The sequence below is a fragment of the Lonchura striata genome, chromosome Z, assembly GCF_046129695.1.
Source record: "Lonchura striata isolate bLonStr1 chromosome Z, bLonStr1.mat, whole genome shotgun sequence".
Lineage (NCBI taxonomy): Eukaryota > Metazoa > Chordata > Aves > Passeriformes > Estrildidae > Lonchura > Lonchura striata.
Window position 1 is genome coordinate 20,859,900 of NC_134642.1, and position 13,063 is coordinate 20,872,962.

At 37.3% G+C, this 13,063-nt stretch overlaps 1 protein-coding gene across 9 annotated transcripts in view; it reads right to left on the minus strand.

Annotated features, from left to right (window-relative positions):
- NFIB (nuclear factor I B) overlaps positions 1-12,845 on the minus strand; it is a 168,383-nt gene extending 155,538 nt beyond the window's left edge. For 3 of the 9 annotated variants that reach the window (XM_021525545.2, XM_021525544.2, XM_077790537.1), the window contains exons 1-2: positions 12,475-12,845; positions 5,821-6,352 (exon numbers count right to left, since the gene is read on the minus strand). In XM_021525545.2, the coding sequence (XP_021381220.1) occupies positions 5,821-6,352; positions 12,475-12,504 (562 nt within the window). In that variant the 5' untranslated portion in view covers positions 12,505-12,845. Of the gene's footprint in view, positions 1-5,820; positions 6,353-6,667; positions 6,822-12,474 lie in introns of those variants that run through there. The other 6 variants (XM_021525551.2, XM_077790540.1, XM_077790539.1 and 3 more) reach the window with 4 other exon arrangements.
- Positions 12,846-13,063: the final 218 nt, after the last annotated feature.

The following is a 13,063-nucleotide window of genomic DNA, read 5'->3' on the forward strand; positions in this document are numbered from 1 at the left end:
ATAAGCAATTGAAAAATATTATTACATCCATATATGGACTGAATTAACCTCCATTTCCTAATGGCAAATGTCTTTCTTGCCTATAATTTTCAGTACAATAGAGACAGTCAACAACTAAATAGTTATCCAAAATTTTACATTAGAAAACTAGAAAATAATACAGTGTCTTTTTCAGTTGACACAAAAAAGGTTTTTTAAAATTGTGTTGTCTTAATGCCTCAACAGACTGGAATTGTCCAGAGTAATTCAGTTTTAAAAAGGTTGATAATTCCCTGTGAGATTTTTAAACTACTAAAAGCTGTTCTCTGACTAAGAGCAGACAAAATATAAACTCATACTTCTGGTTCTGTACTAGCTTTCCAATTCAAAATTCAGATTTAGAGTAGGGGATTGCATGCCATTTCACTGTGCAAGAAAGAAGGTCCTAGAGCATATGTAGGTATAGGCAGTAATAAGCTCTATTTCTTGCTGTTCCCGCTGTAACTCATAATTTACTGTGTAAACTCCGAACAAATCACCTTGCACTTTGATATATCCTTCTGCAAAACAGGTAAAATCTTCTACTGTGTGTTCCCAGGTAAAGTATTCAGAGGAAGGACAATCATTAAGGTTAAGAGAAGCAGAAACAATCTGCAAATGGTTGATTCATCTAAGCCCATAGCTTTTTTATTAATTGTATGTGGGAACATCAGTGCACACAAAAAATGCAAACCCTCATCCAAAATCTATCTGGGTGGTGTGGTATTTAGGCATATGACCATAATACAACTTAACCAGAAACTGCTTAAAACATTATTTTGAGTGTGATTTTAAGTGGAAAATTCATGTAGTCACAGCAAACTAACCAAATTAATTTTATTATAATTTTAAAATATGAACAGAATGACTACATAATATTCTCAACTTACAGAAGGAAAACTTAAATGTAGCATGAAACTACTATGCAAACCTCTTTCAAAATTTGAACTCCCTATAGACATAAATTCACAAAATTAAAAAAGCTTTAAAAAAGATTAAGCCATTGATAAACCCACCGACTCCTGCAATTCAGACATATCTCAATAAAAAAAGAACTAAAATTCCTTCTGGAAGAAAGCATGTTTTCCAAGTAAGACAAGGCACACATGTTGAATTGGGAAAGTGATATCCCCACTTGGCTGGGGATTGCCAGTTTGCTGGCATTAAGCTAAGGGCAAGATGGTTCCAGCTGGCTGCGGCGGCAGCGCCCTGCACCCGGCCGAGGTTATCTGCAGCGCGCTCCTCAGCAGCGTGGGCGCCGCACGGGTGTGCCCGCGGCCCTCCCCACACCCCAGCAGGGCACGGCGCCTGGGCATGGCCGGGCACTGCCAACCGCCCCAGCACTGGAGTCCTGCACACAGAATTCCCCCCTTGGCCGGCCAGTGCCCTCGCTCTTCTCTCATCTTTATCTTGCTTTTTTCCTTCTTTTTTTTTCCTGGCTCAGCACCCCCCCTCAAATCCTCAAGAGACAGGACACAGTCTAGCAACTCAGGGACTCACATAGGCCAGGCTTCCTTCTGCACAGCCCTTTGGGTAGAACTGCTAATCCTTCTTATTAATTAACGAGATAATAGCGGTTAACCGGAAAGCAATATTAATGTTAACTATCTAGGAAACTTCCAACAGAAATTATTGATTTTTTTTGCCAATTTCCTAGTAACAAAGTCACACAGCTGGAGCTGTGGTAGCATCTTGATGGTGTAAGAAGCTAGAAAACGAAGAGTGCCTGAACACTTTGGAACTAAGGACATCTGCATCTGTTTTCTTCCCCACTCCTTAGATAGTTTAAAAGATTCTCTCCTCCTCTGACTCCAGAGTTTATTAACAGCTGAGAACATGGGCTCCCCCAGTTATATCACCCTTACATAAGGACAAAGGAGTGTGTAAACAGTAACATCACTGATCAGAGAAATGTACTCTGAGAGACACATGCACTATAAACACTTAAAAATCTTAACATTTGCATGTAGCACTCCTTCAGTTCTTTAAACTCCCAAACTCCCAAGGTGTACTATGCTTCATTCAGTATATGCTGAATTATCTAACATCAAGTTTGCGTTTTATTCATGTTGCAAAAAAAAAAAGTAGTGGAGATGATGAGGGAATTCAGAATTCTGCAGACAAGGCACATTACTATAGATATTTTATGTTTTAGAAAAAAAATAAGGCAATTTTTAGCTTTTTTTTTAATGAGTCACTGTAAGAGTAAGTAAAACACCCATCTGAAGGAGAGATTTATATTATCTTGGTTCTGTTGCAGCAAACAAGTACTGCAGCTTTCATTCACTGATTGTCAAAAACTTTCCAATGTGCCCACTGCAATGCGGATGCCAACCAACGAATCAAAGGCATTCAGCAACTAGACAAAGAGGGTCTGATGCCAACCTCGGTGCCACTGGCAACCATTATTGGCATCAAGCACATTGTCTGCCTTTTTTTTCCCCTCTCCTGGCACTCGACAAACAAAATGGCGGTTCTTGTAGCAACGGGAACACAGCATAAGCGCTGCTCTGAATTAAATGCCATCAAATGATTTTATGGACTGAAATGCATTTCATACCAAATGATAAACACCCTCTGATGCTGACAGAAAAAAAAAAAAAAAAAAAAAAGGACAATTCTATCAATATAAGCAAAGGTCACACCATTTTCAAGTTTGGGTTTTATAAACGATCTGTGTGGGACACACACACACCCCTGATATACACAACAAGCAGATTCCCATAGAAGCGTGTTGTGTAATTAATAATTATGTTAATGTTAAACCTTGATCACAGTGTATACATCACATTTTCTTCCTCCTTTTCAGTCAAAGGAGCAGCATTGCAACCTATGTCAATCCTCTTTTTTCTTTTGGATTTTATTTAGAAGGATAGCAGAAAGTTAATAGGGGAAAAAAAGATGCTGAATTTTGAGATGAGCGAAAAGTAGCATCTGATGAAGTTCATCAATGATAGAACTTCCTGAATCAGTCCTTATTTCTTCTTTCAAGGCAGACATGGAAGTAGAAGCTCTTTTTGTTAAGAACAGAAAACATTATTGACACTTCTAGATCTGGAAATTGTCAATATATTGTAACATTACTCTGCACTGCAATGCGGATGCCAACCAACAAATCACAGACATCCTAGGCTAAACAAAGAAGGTCTGATGCCAATCCTGGTGCCACTGGCAACCATCACTGGCACTCGAACTATCCTTTCTCCTCTTTTTTCCCCCTAATCTTCTATTTTAAAGCAACAAAAAAAGCAAACTACTTGGCCCCTTTTTTCATTCTATGTGCTAATTCCTTCTTCATATTTTGTTCAGGGATTTAATTGTTTCAGTGTTTCCACTTAGTTTTTACATGGCGCTATTAGGCATTTATATGTTTTGAAAGATAAATAAAAAGCAAAACGCCATATGTATAATGCAACATTTTTGGTTGACTTCATGCATATCTTTCTCAGAGCTTGGCACTCTTAATCAAGTACACTACAAAGTGCCACAATGAACCTGCTTTGAATGAGTATAGAGAATCAAAGTTTGATAAAATGGAAAAAAATTACATAGACAACTTAATATGACTTCTTCAAGAAGAGAGACAATAGATGTTAATAGAAGATTTACAGTAAAGCAGCAAAATAGGAAAGATATACAGACAGCAATAAACAAAAGGGTCTTCTAAGAGTGACTTGGTATATAGAAATTAGCCAGCTTCATTTTCAGTATATTCTCAAAGAAGTATTGTGTAACTTTTAAAGTTATAATATTACAACACGTTTAACTTCCTCATTTCTAATTAGACAAAAGTGTTATAAATAAACTTACATTTTCAATACATTAAAATCAACAAAATCAACTATGCCCTGCAATTCTTTCTCCCACTTCAAGTTACTGCATTTCAATAACTTATAGTTCAACAGTGTATTAAGAGCACTCTGACCCCAGTTTCTTTGGCTCAAGAGATACTTAAAGTGTTTTGCCTCCCTTTGTAGTTTAGACTTTTAGACTCAGTGAATCCATAGAATTAATCAGTAAATTATGAGTTATGCTATATGCATTCAAAATATAATTTGAATATTTTTTCAACAAAAGGAGTTTAAAGGTAAAAATATTTGTAATTAAGCTATTTTGTTTAATGTTATCAAAGAAATCTTTCTTCCTCTGTTATTTGGGATTAGATTTAACAGACTCCGCAGCTACTTAAATTCACTGTAAAATACGCAAACATGTCTACTGCTGTGGAGAGATAAAAAACTCAAGAAAATACTAATGGGGGGGAAGCCAACATTTTTTCATAACAAATAATGAACAGAAAAAAACATGATATATACATTCACAAAAACAGCTCTTTACTTGCATGAGTAAATGCTAAAAGAGAATTACTTAAAACAAAAATATTTCATTGTGTAGCTCTCCTCTTAAAAAATGAGTATACATCAAATGAAGACATGGAATTTTACTTTTTTGTTACTAACAAAATCAATTCAATTTGTTGTCCAGTTAAATCCCATAGTTATTCACCAAGCATCAGATAACAGCCTGCCATCTGCCCTTCTGCAGGCCATTTCTACCTACAACCAGGCCAAGTTGTGAAATGGCCCACCATCTGCAGATGGTCTAACTTTCCCTAGTTGAGATATGTGGCTAAAAAAGAAATGCATTATTACTGCTGATCAGCCAGCATTGCAAAGACACTTAGAAGACGTTATCATTATCAGAAAGAACCAAAATGACCCTAACAGAGAAAAAGTATTTCAGAAGACTTGCTATCAGAGAGGAGGGAAAAAAAAAAAAACAACAACAACAACAAACAAACAAAAAAAAAAAAAAAACCAAAAAAAAAAACCACCACAAACCAGCACTTTTATCTACTTATAGCCATTTACAATTTTAGGGAACCTATGGGCATTGTTATTGAATATCCAATACATGAAATATGGCTAGTAGGTTTTTCTCCTGACACATGATTATCAGAAGCCCTGTTTTTATTTGCATTCTGTAATACTAAGTTTAAGAAGATTTTCTATAGAGCTCCTGCAATTTTCCACATTTCAATTACCTGCCAAATAAAAGTATATGAGTGTGATTATGAAAATATACTCTTCATAACAATTTCACAAAATATTATGACCTGGATCTTTGATTTAAAGCTCAAATAGATAAGATGACCTACTGATGTAATATATGAATAAAACATTCATTACATATTTTATGCTGCAATTCTGATACTATTTGGCATTTACATGAAATATAGCCATGATAAAGTATTTCAAGCTTTGTTTTATAGGTATGAGAAAGTCTACAATTGCTCTTCAATGTGATCAGTTTACGGATTACTTCTTGATTAATTATAACTACAAAACAATAATAAATACTTGTAGTATTTATTGTGACTGTGCAACTGCATATACCTCCATCTGTTCTTAATAGTACTGGGATGGGGGTTTTTGTTTTGTTTTTCTTTGAAAACACAACTTGAAAACAAGAACGTTTTCTGAAGTCACAACTATGTATTGCCACTTTTTCACAAAAAATAAAAGGCAACTTCAGTGGAATGAAAGTACTGCCTTGGTATGTGTCACTTTCGCTCTCGAAAGAGGCACACATGTCCAATATGCATGTCACACAGGTCTGCAGGAATATGTGTGTGTTTAAGTATATACGTATACATGCTGATGTACAAATGGATATGTAGCCACACTACATCTATGGACCACAGAACAATGTTTCACTGGAAGCCAGCCCACAGGGGAAACAGGGCTACTTGGAGTCAGAGTCTGACATACTAAAATAGAAACATGACAGTCTGCTTCCTACCTTGCTCCTGCACGTAGTATGCCAAAAACAAATCAAGCTCCTTGACTGATACTGTTATGTGATGTGGCTGGACGCAAAGTGCTGGATTTGTGCAATGTGGGGATTTCATGAGACGTTCTCCATCCGTACTTTCCAAGGGGATGCCTTTGAACAGGATCACCATGACTAGATCCAGACGCCAGACTTTGTCAGCCTGTCGCAGGCAATCGATTCTCCTAATCTTGCCCTTCTGGTCAGGATTGGACAATACACAGCATGGGTGCTTCTTCCCAGTAACTGTGAGCACAAAATCCTCCCGGAACTCTTGGCGAATATCTTTGCGCAGCTTGGCCAGGAGCCTGGATGCCCACTTCTGTTTAATTTCAGGCTTTTCACTAAGTAGCTCATCCTTGACTGCTCTTTCCTCATCCTTTGACATTCGTTTCTCATGTTTTTTAAAGTACTTGCGTTTTCGAGCCTGAAGATTGAACCAAGTATAGGCAATTGCACGGACATGTGGAAGAAGTGCCTCAATGAACGGGTGAAATTCATCCTGTGGAAAGAAGTGAAGGAAAGAAAAGAAGAGAACAAGAAAACTCAAAGTCAGCAAGTTCTCATAACCAAAGCAGTATCAAGAAACGTTTCTGAAAATCTTTAAGTGAAATACGAGATGAAGAGAATAAACACATAAAATTTGCACAAATTTCATGTTTCATTTTTGAAAGAAGTATGTGAAAATTTTATTTTGTACTCCTCCCCTCACTTCATCCTACAACACTGCAGACAACATAATTTAAGGGATGCTACCAAGATGTTTTCTTCCTAACATTTAAATATTTGAGTGAACAGCTAACATTAAGAAAAGTACCATTGCTCAAAGAGGATACTGCACGGTTTTAAAAAATCTGAGCAGAAATGTTCAGAAGGCTGAGGCAAATGCCACAGTTCATTTCTCTTCTCTGTGGCACAGAAACACAAAGCATATACATGCTCAGTGTAATGCCACACAGTTCCCGCTTTTGGAGCATGCTCTCAGCAAGAGACTGCTGGTGGCACAAAGAGCATGCGCCATTAAACTTGATCCATTTTCTTATCAAACGTCCAACATTCCAGCACTGAAACAGCACCATTCCAGTGGTGGTAACTAGAGAAACCAGTATACAGTAAGGAAAAGCAGGAAAAAGACACAAGTCAAATACAAATCCTGAACAGAATCTTCTGTACTTTCAGCTATTCTCGCTTTCCTCCTACCACCCCCAAGCTCTGTAAAATTAATACTTTGTGAAGGTGAGAACAAAAATTACATTTATGTCCTTCCAGCAGTTCCACTGTAAATTTTGAAGCCCCACAGAGGCAGTTAATTTGCTAACTGATCACATGAGTGTGGCAATTATTCTAAACCCCTCAAAAATCAATCTGAGATGTACAATGAAAAATGGCAACTTGGCACAAACTTTGCATTCTTTGTGTTTCTACATGCTGTGGCAAAGAGACATTATGAGTCCACCGCTGGTCCAATGCTGCTTTTGTAAAATCCGTGCAATTTATTTACAGTTTCAAAATATCCCTTTCTGTTGTCTGGCTTCACCTGCAAGTTCTTATCTTCTGCCTAGCAGCAATACGGATTGCATTAAGGGGGTAATGCTTAGTTGTTGTCTACAGGCACATCCTATAGCAATTAAATTAATTTCATTTGTCTGCTTAAAGTACCATCCTACACATCCATGTTAATAGCTAAATAGACCTCCCCAAAAACTTCTTTTCCATTAACAAGTCTGCTGTTTAAAACACTGCAATCTGCTTATCAAACGTTACTATATTTTGGGTTGAAAGGGAGAGCTTAGGGGAGGTAGCTTTCTTCCTGTATAGGGATATTTAGTTTTAAATATCACACAGATTGTTCATCATACTTAGTGGCACAGTGCAATCAAACTAAAACTGAACCTTTTTTATGCAATTATATTCAAGAATACAATTAACACACTACTATTTTAGTTACACTGCTAGACAAGGAATGAATTATGTTTAATCAATAGGCTGATTAACTCCATTAGGTAAAAATGATGGAAGTATAACTAATGGTCTCAATTATAGAGTGCAGACTACCACTGCAAAAGCTTCAGGCAAGGAATTCCATATTTAAATCTTTGAATTTCAAACAAACTTCAAAATTTCCTGAATGTTGCAAAAATCACCAGATCTAGTTACCTCTCTTCTCTAACCATCCTTAAACCAAACAGAAAACATCAGAAAAGTTAATAGCAGTTTACCTATGATCATGTTGTCTTCATAGAAAAAAAAAATAAATTAAGGGAAAAAAAAAAAAGGAAAAAAGAACAGAGAGTCAATATTAGAAGATACTTCAAGACATAAAAAAATTTCATTACAGTATGATGCTTGACAAAGACCTACAAAGGCAACAATTAAACTGATTAGTAGTTTCCAACAGAGATTTGAACAATTCTGTTACTATACTGGCACATGAAACTAGGCCATGGAAAGAGTTAAAGAGTTAAACCACAATCTGTTCTTTGTGTGGGAAGGCAGTACTGCTCTGAGCAACCACAGCCCATGATAAGACTTCCCTATCTTCATAGGCTTTCTGATGCCATGCTTTTTTCCCTTTCAATTATAACTACTAAAGAAAGTTTATTTTTTTCTCCTACAGAAGTCATCTTGAAGTCAAATTGAAGTATTGAATTTTTTTTTTTAATTAGTAGAAGCATAACGACTGTACTGTGTTAAATCCTCACAATTCATTTTAGGCTGAATAAAACGGATTTACTACAGATTTTGAAAATTCTAACAGCTGGGGCTAAAGGTGGGATGAAGGCAGGTGGCTGAAGAGCTTTGGGAGAAATTAATTTTTGCCTCAATACAATGATTTCCCCTACATCTAAACAGACTTTGGCATTTATAACTTAAAATGGCAATAAAATAATCATGGAGATATTCTACACTAGTAGAATATTGCACATCTAGTTTTAATTTTGAAGAAGAGCATCATAAATTATTAAATTATTTCAGATTGACTATGCTTTGAGGTAATGCATATAGTATTAACAATAATAACCTATACCACTTTATATCTATGAAAATTTTATAGAGAATTTCACTGTTTAAATTCCAGTCTGTAGCAGCTGAATGTTTCCTTTCAAAAGTAGGGAGAAAAAAAAACACAAAAACATACACACCAGAAACTTCAACCTTTTAAAAACTGTATTCAGGTTTTTCTTTCACAGTATTGTTAAGTCCTGAAGATATACATATAGGTGAAAAGTATCAAGAAGAAACACAGCAAAGAATATCCTGTGTGAAAGCAATTTTATCAGATTTTTTGAGCTATTTATTGTGCACCTGGAGTATTTTCAAATGAAAATACTACTTGACATGGGGAAGTGCCCATAAAAAATGATCCTAAATGGACATTTGCAATTAATCACACACATTCTCCACCGAATCTCCTAAAAAGATATCAATGGAATTTTATTTTTACTCCTTAATATTCATATAGAAAATAATGAATTATTCTTGGTTTTATGTGTCATTTGCTCATGTGCCACAGTTGCTCTTGCAATGAAGTGATTTATAAAGGTAAGATTTTCAAATGTTATATCAAATAGTTAAGGTGAACCATTGTGCACTGGCAATTTAAATTAAAAAGGATGTTACTATATAACATCTATGTTGCTTGTAAAGAAAGGAAAAAATTGCAATCATCAAATGACAATAGGTAGGCCAGGTTTTCTTTATTGAAAAGATAAAGAGGATATGCAGTGCTCTTCTCCTATCTTTCACTTTTAAACTTTGTACCAGCCCATGAAAGCTCAAACTGATGACTGTACAGTAAATACACCGGATAGAAGTATGGAAATTTTATACAGAAAATTTCATCTACTCAACTTCCCTGCATGGATTTTCTCATGCCTAGTGAAATAGCATATAGGTACAAAAGAAAATACTACATATTGTGAGATTTTGGACTACTGTGACATAATAAACCATGGTAAAAATATCACAAGAAAGCAAGTACTAAAAGGTATGCAGTAACTGCATCCTATTCATGCCTCAACAAGACAGATAAATGCAGTTTCCAGTCATTCAGAAACATAGAGGAAGAGGTATATAGGAAAGAGAGGAAGGGACCCCCCCAAAATTAAATTGCATTTGGTAAGTTTTCTTCTACCCTGGAGTTATTTTCACCCACCAGACTTTTATTGTGAATATTATGGGAAACGCTCAAATCGATAAGGCTTGTCTTAAAGCTGTACTTTGGATTTTAGATTTGTTATTAAAACACGCTTCAGCACTGTCTCGGCACAAACTAAACCACCGCTTTCATAAGTAGCTCCATCCAAACAGGTGTTCTGTGTTTACTTTTACCAAAATATTTTCTTCTGAACACCTACTACCACAGTCGATGTGCACTGCAAGAGTCCTAGAGACAGAGAATACAATAGAGAGAACAATTGTGGCAGTAATGCTTTAATGCATTTGCTACTCAAAGTGAGATGAATCAATCTTTTGCCTTAAACAAATAAAGAATATAAGGTTTAAGTACTCATTACTGGTGTCATTTTAATTTTTAATTTATGTAGAGAAAAAAATTATTTATAAACTTCTGTTATCATTCCAAGCAGGTAGAAAGAAAATCTGAACTAAAATAAATTTGCTGCAACTGCATTCCATGTACGTATCACCAAATGGGAACTGTCCCTGCATGGCACATGGTAGAGCATGATTGTAAAATATTATGAAGTATCAATGCACAAAATCCAGGAACTGCTTTCTTGGATTAATGGCAGTAAAAGTACAACGCAGCATTTTTTTAGACACCTGAGTGCAGTATTTCAGCACAAATTTGTAAAGAATGAGGAAATCTATTACATCAGTGAGTCCAAAAAGAAAATATAATACAAAAAATATAATTAGAGCAGGAAACAAGATTATGAATTACCGCTGTAAAAGAGGTGGTTCTGAAAACCTGTGTCTCAAATGCAAAAATTGCTTTCTTAAGTTGTACTCTCAGGTTTGTATTCTGATGCAGAGGTCTTATTGCCCATCAATAATTTGACATTGGACAGCCTACATAGAATTAATTTTGCTAACCACAGATTCCACGCTAAGTAGTTATTTCTATGTATGTACCTGCAACCATGTGCGTCTCTGTTACACAAAATGCTTCCTATGTTTCCCTTTTGAAGAATAAATATCTCAATAACACTTTTTACCAGCTTTCTTCCACTGCAGCTCACGTTTACGTACTGAAAATATCCATATCTAAGTCAATCACACTTAGATGCCAAACAAAATATAAACAATAAAAAATGTGTCAGCCAAAAAACTGCAGGACTGCGTCCAATCACTGAATAAGCCTTATCATTGTTTCCATCTTCAATCACAATTTATGAATACTTTAGTCCTTTCGAATTACAATGGTTTGTAACTGCGGAATAACTTAAATCATACTTATTTATTCACAGTGCAACTGTAAGTGCATCGCTGGCCTCTCTGCAGCAGCCTTGCAGCAGACATTACTTTCGCACATTTTTTGCTTCTTTAGCTATTTGTTGCACCAATGTAGAAGCACGCAGTTATCGCTTAATCAGTTTACATCACATCCTCCTAAGACAGACTTTCACGAAAGCTGAAAACTATCCCCGGGCTTTGCAGACGGGGTTTACCGTCCGAAACAGGCTCCGGTGCCGCGGCGCTCGCTCGCCGATACCGTATGCCGGCCGAGGACGCTGCAGGGGCACCCTGGGAACTTCCCAAACATGCTTCCGAAACCCCCCAGGTTTCAGAATCTGCGCTTTGCCGCGACGGAGACCCCCGCTCGGACTGCCCCCGCTTGCCGCGGCGCCGTCGCCCCCCGCGCCCCGCTCCGCTCCGCCGCCGCTCCCCTCCCGCCGTCCCGCTGACAGCCGCCGCTCGGGACCGAAAAGCGGCCGCAAGCGCGGTTGTAAAAAAAGGGTCGGTCTCTCCCCGCGCTGGGGAGAGGGCACGCTCCTCCGCCAGCAACACAGTTTAGCGGGGAGGGGGAAAACGACGTGCGCTTGTGTAACCGAACGAGAAAACGCTGCACAGCTTGGTCATCCTCGCTCACATCTCCCTTATTGTTGGCAGCCTGCATATTATTAATTAAGCATAAAACTGGATAACTTCACACCGGCCAGTGCTCATGTTTTGTCAAAAAAAGCACTTTTCCTTTCAAATCCTTTCAGTAGGCTGTGTGTAAACAGGCGAGCTGAAAAGAGTGCAAATCGTTTTATTCCAATCAAATCAATACTTCTCAAACACGTTTTTTTAGCATAATTATGCTCATTTTCAGTTTGTTAACCTTTGACTTCTTGTGCACCAACAATTAACAGTATTTGTCTACGGGTGACACTTTGAATGGATCTCCCCAAAACAATGGCGTGGTACAGTTTATTCTTTAATATTCCCTCCTGAGTGAGGAGTTTGGATCTGACAAACAGTTACGACTGTGCTTTAACCCGTTACAACTACTAGCAATAACTCATTAACAACCCACATACATACATATATATATATATATATATATATATATATATACATATATATATATATATATATATAAAAATTTTTTTTAGGTCCCAACAAACACGTGAAAATAAATAAATTAACAAATAAATTAAATAAAAGCGTCTATACCTGAGTGAGACAGATTGGAGAATACATCATGACTTCGCTTTGAGAACACGCTGCCCGGAGAGCCCCTAAGAAAAGCCTCAAAAAGGAATAATTTCATCTATTCATTTTACAGTCATCTGAGACTCAAGGAAGATGAAATCAATCAGGACGGGGCTCTGCTCTGGATCACCACAACTTCACAACAAACCCCAGTCCTCCTTAAATAGCCAAAGATTCAAGTTCACTCCGTGTGCTAGATTTCCCGGGGTGAAATCCAATCTACACTTTTAACCCTCTTGTAGTCGGCGGCGCAGGAGTCTTGCTTTTGCTGCTGCTGCTGCTGCTGCTGCTGCTGCTGCTGGTTGTTTTGCAGATGAGGGGGGAAGGACTCGGGGGGTGGGGGGGGTGGGCGGGAGGATTTTTTTTGTTTGGCTTTTTTTTTATCCTTTTTTCTTTTTCCTTTTTTTTTTTTTTTTTTTTTTTTAGCAGTTGGGGGGGGGGGCGGTGTTTTTTCTTTCTTCAGAAGTTGGTGGTGCTGCTGTAAAAACACGACACTGTCACCACGCTTTCGAAAGTTCAAGGTTACAGCCCGGAGCGGAGCAAGAGGCTC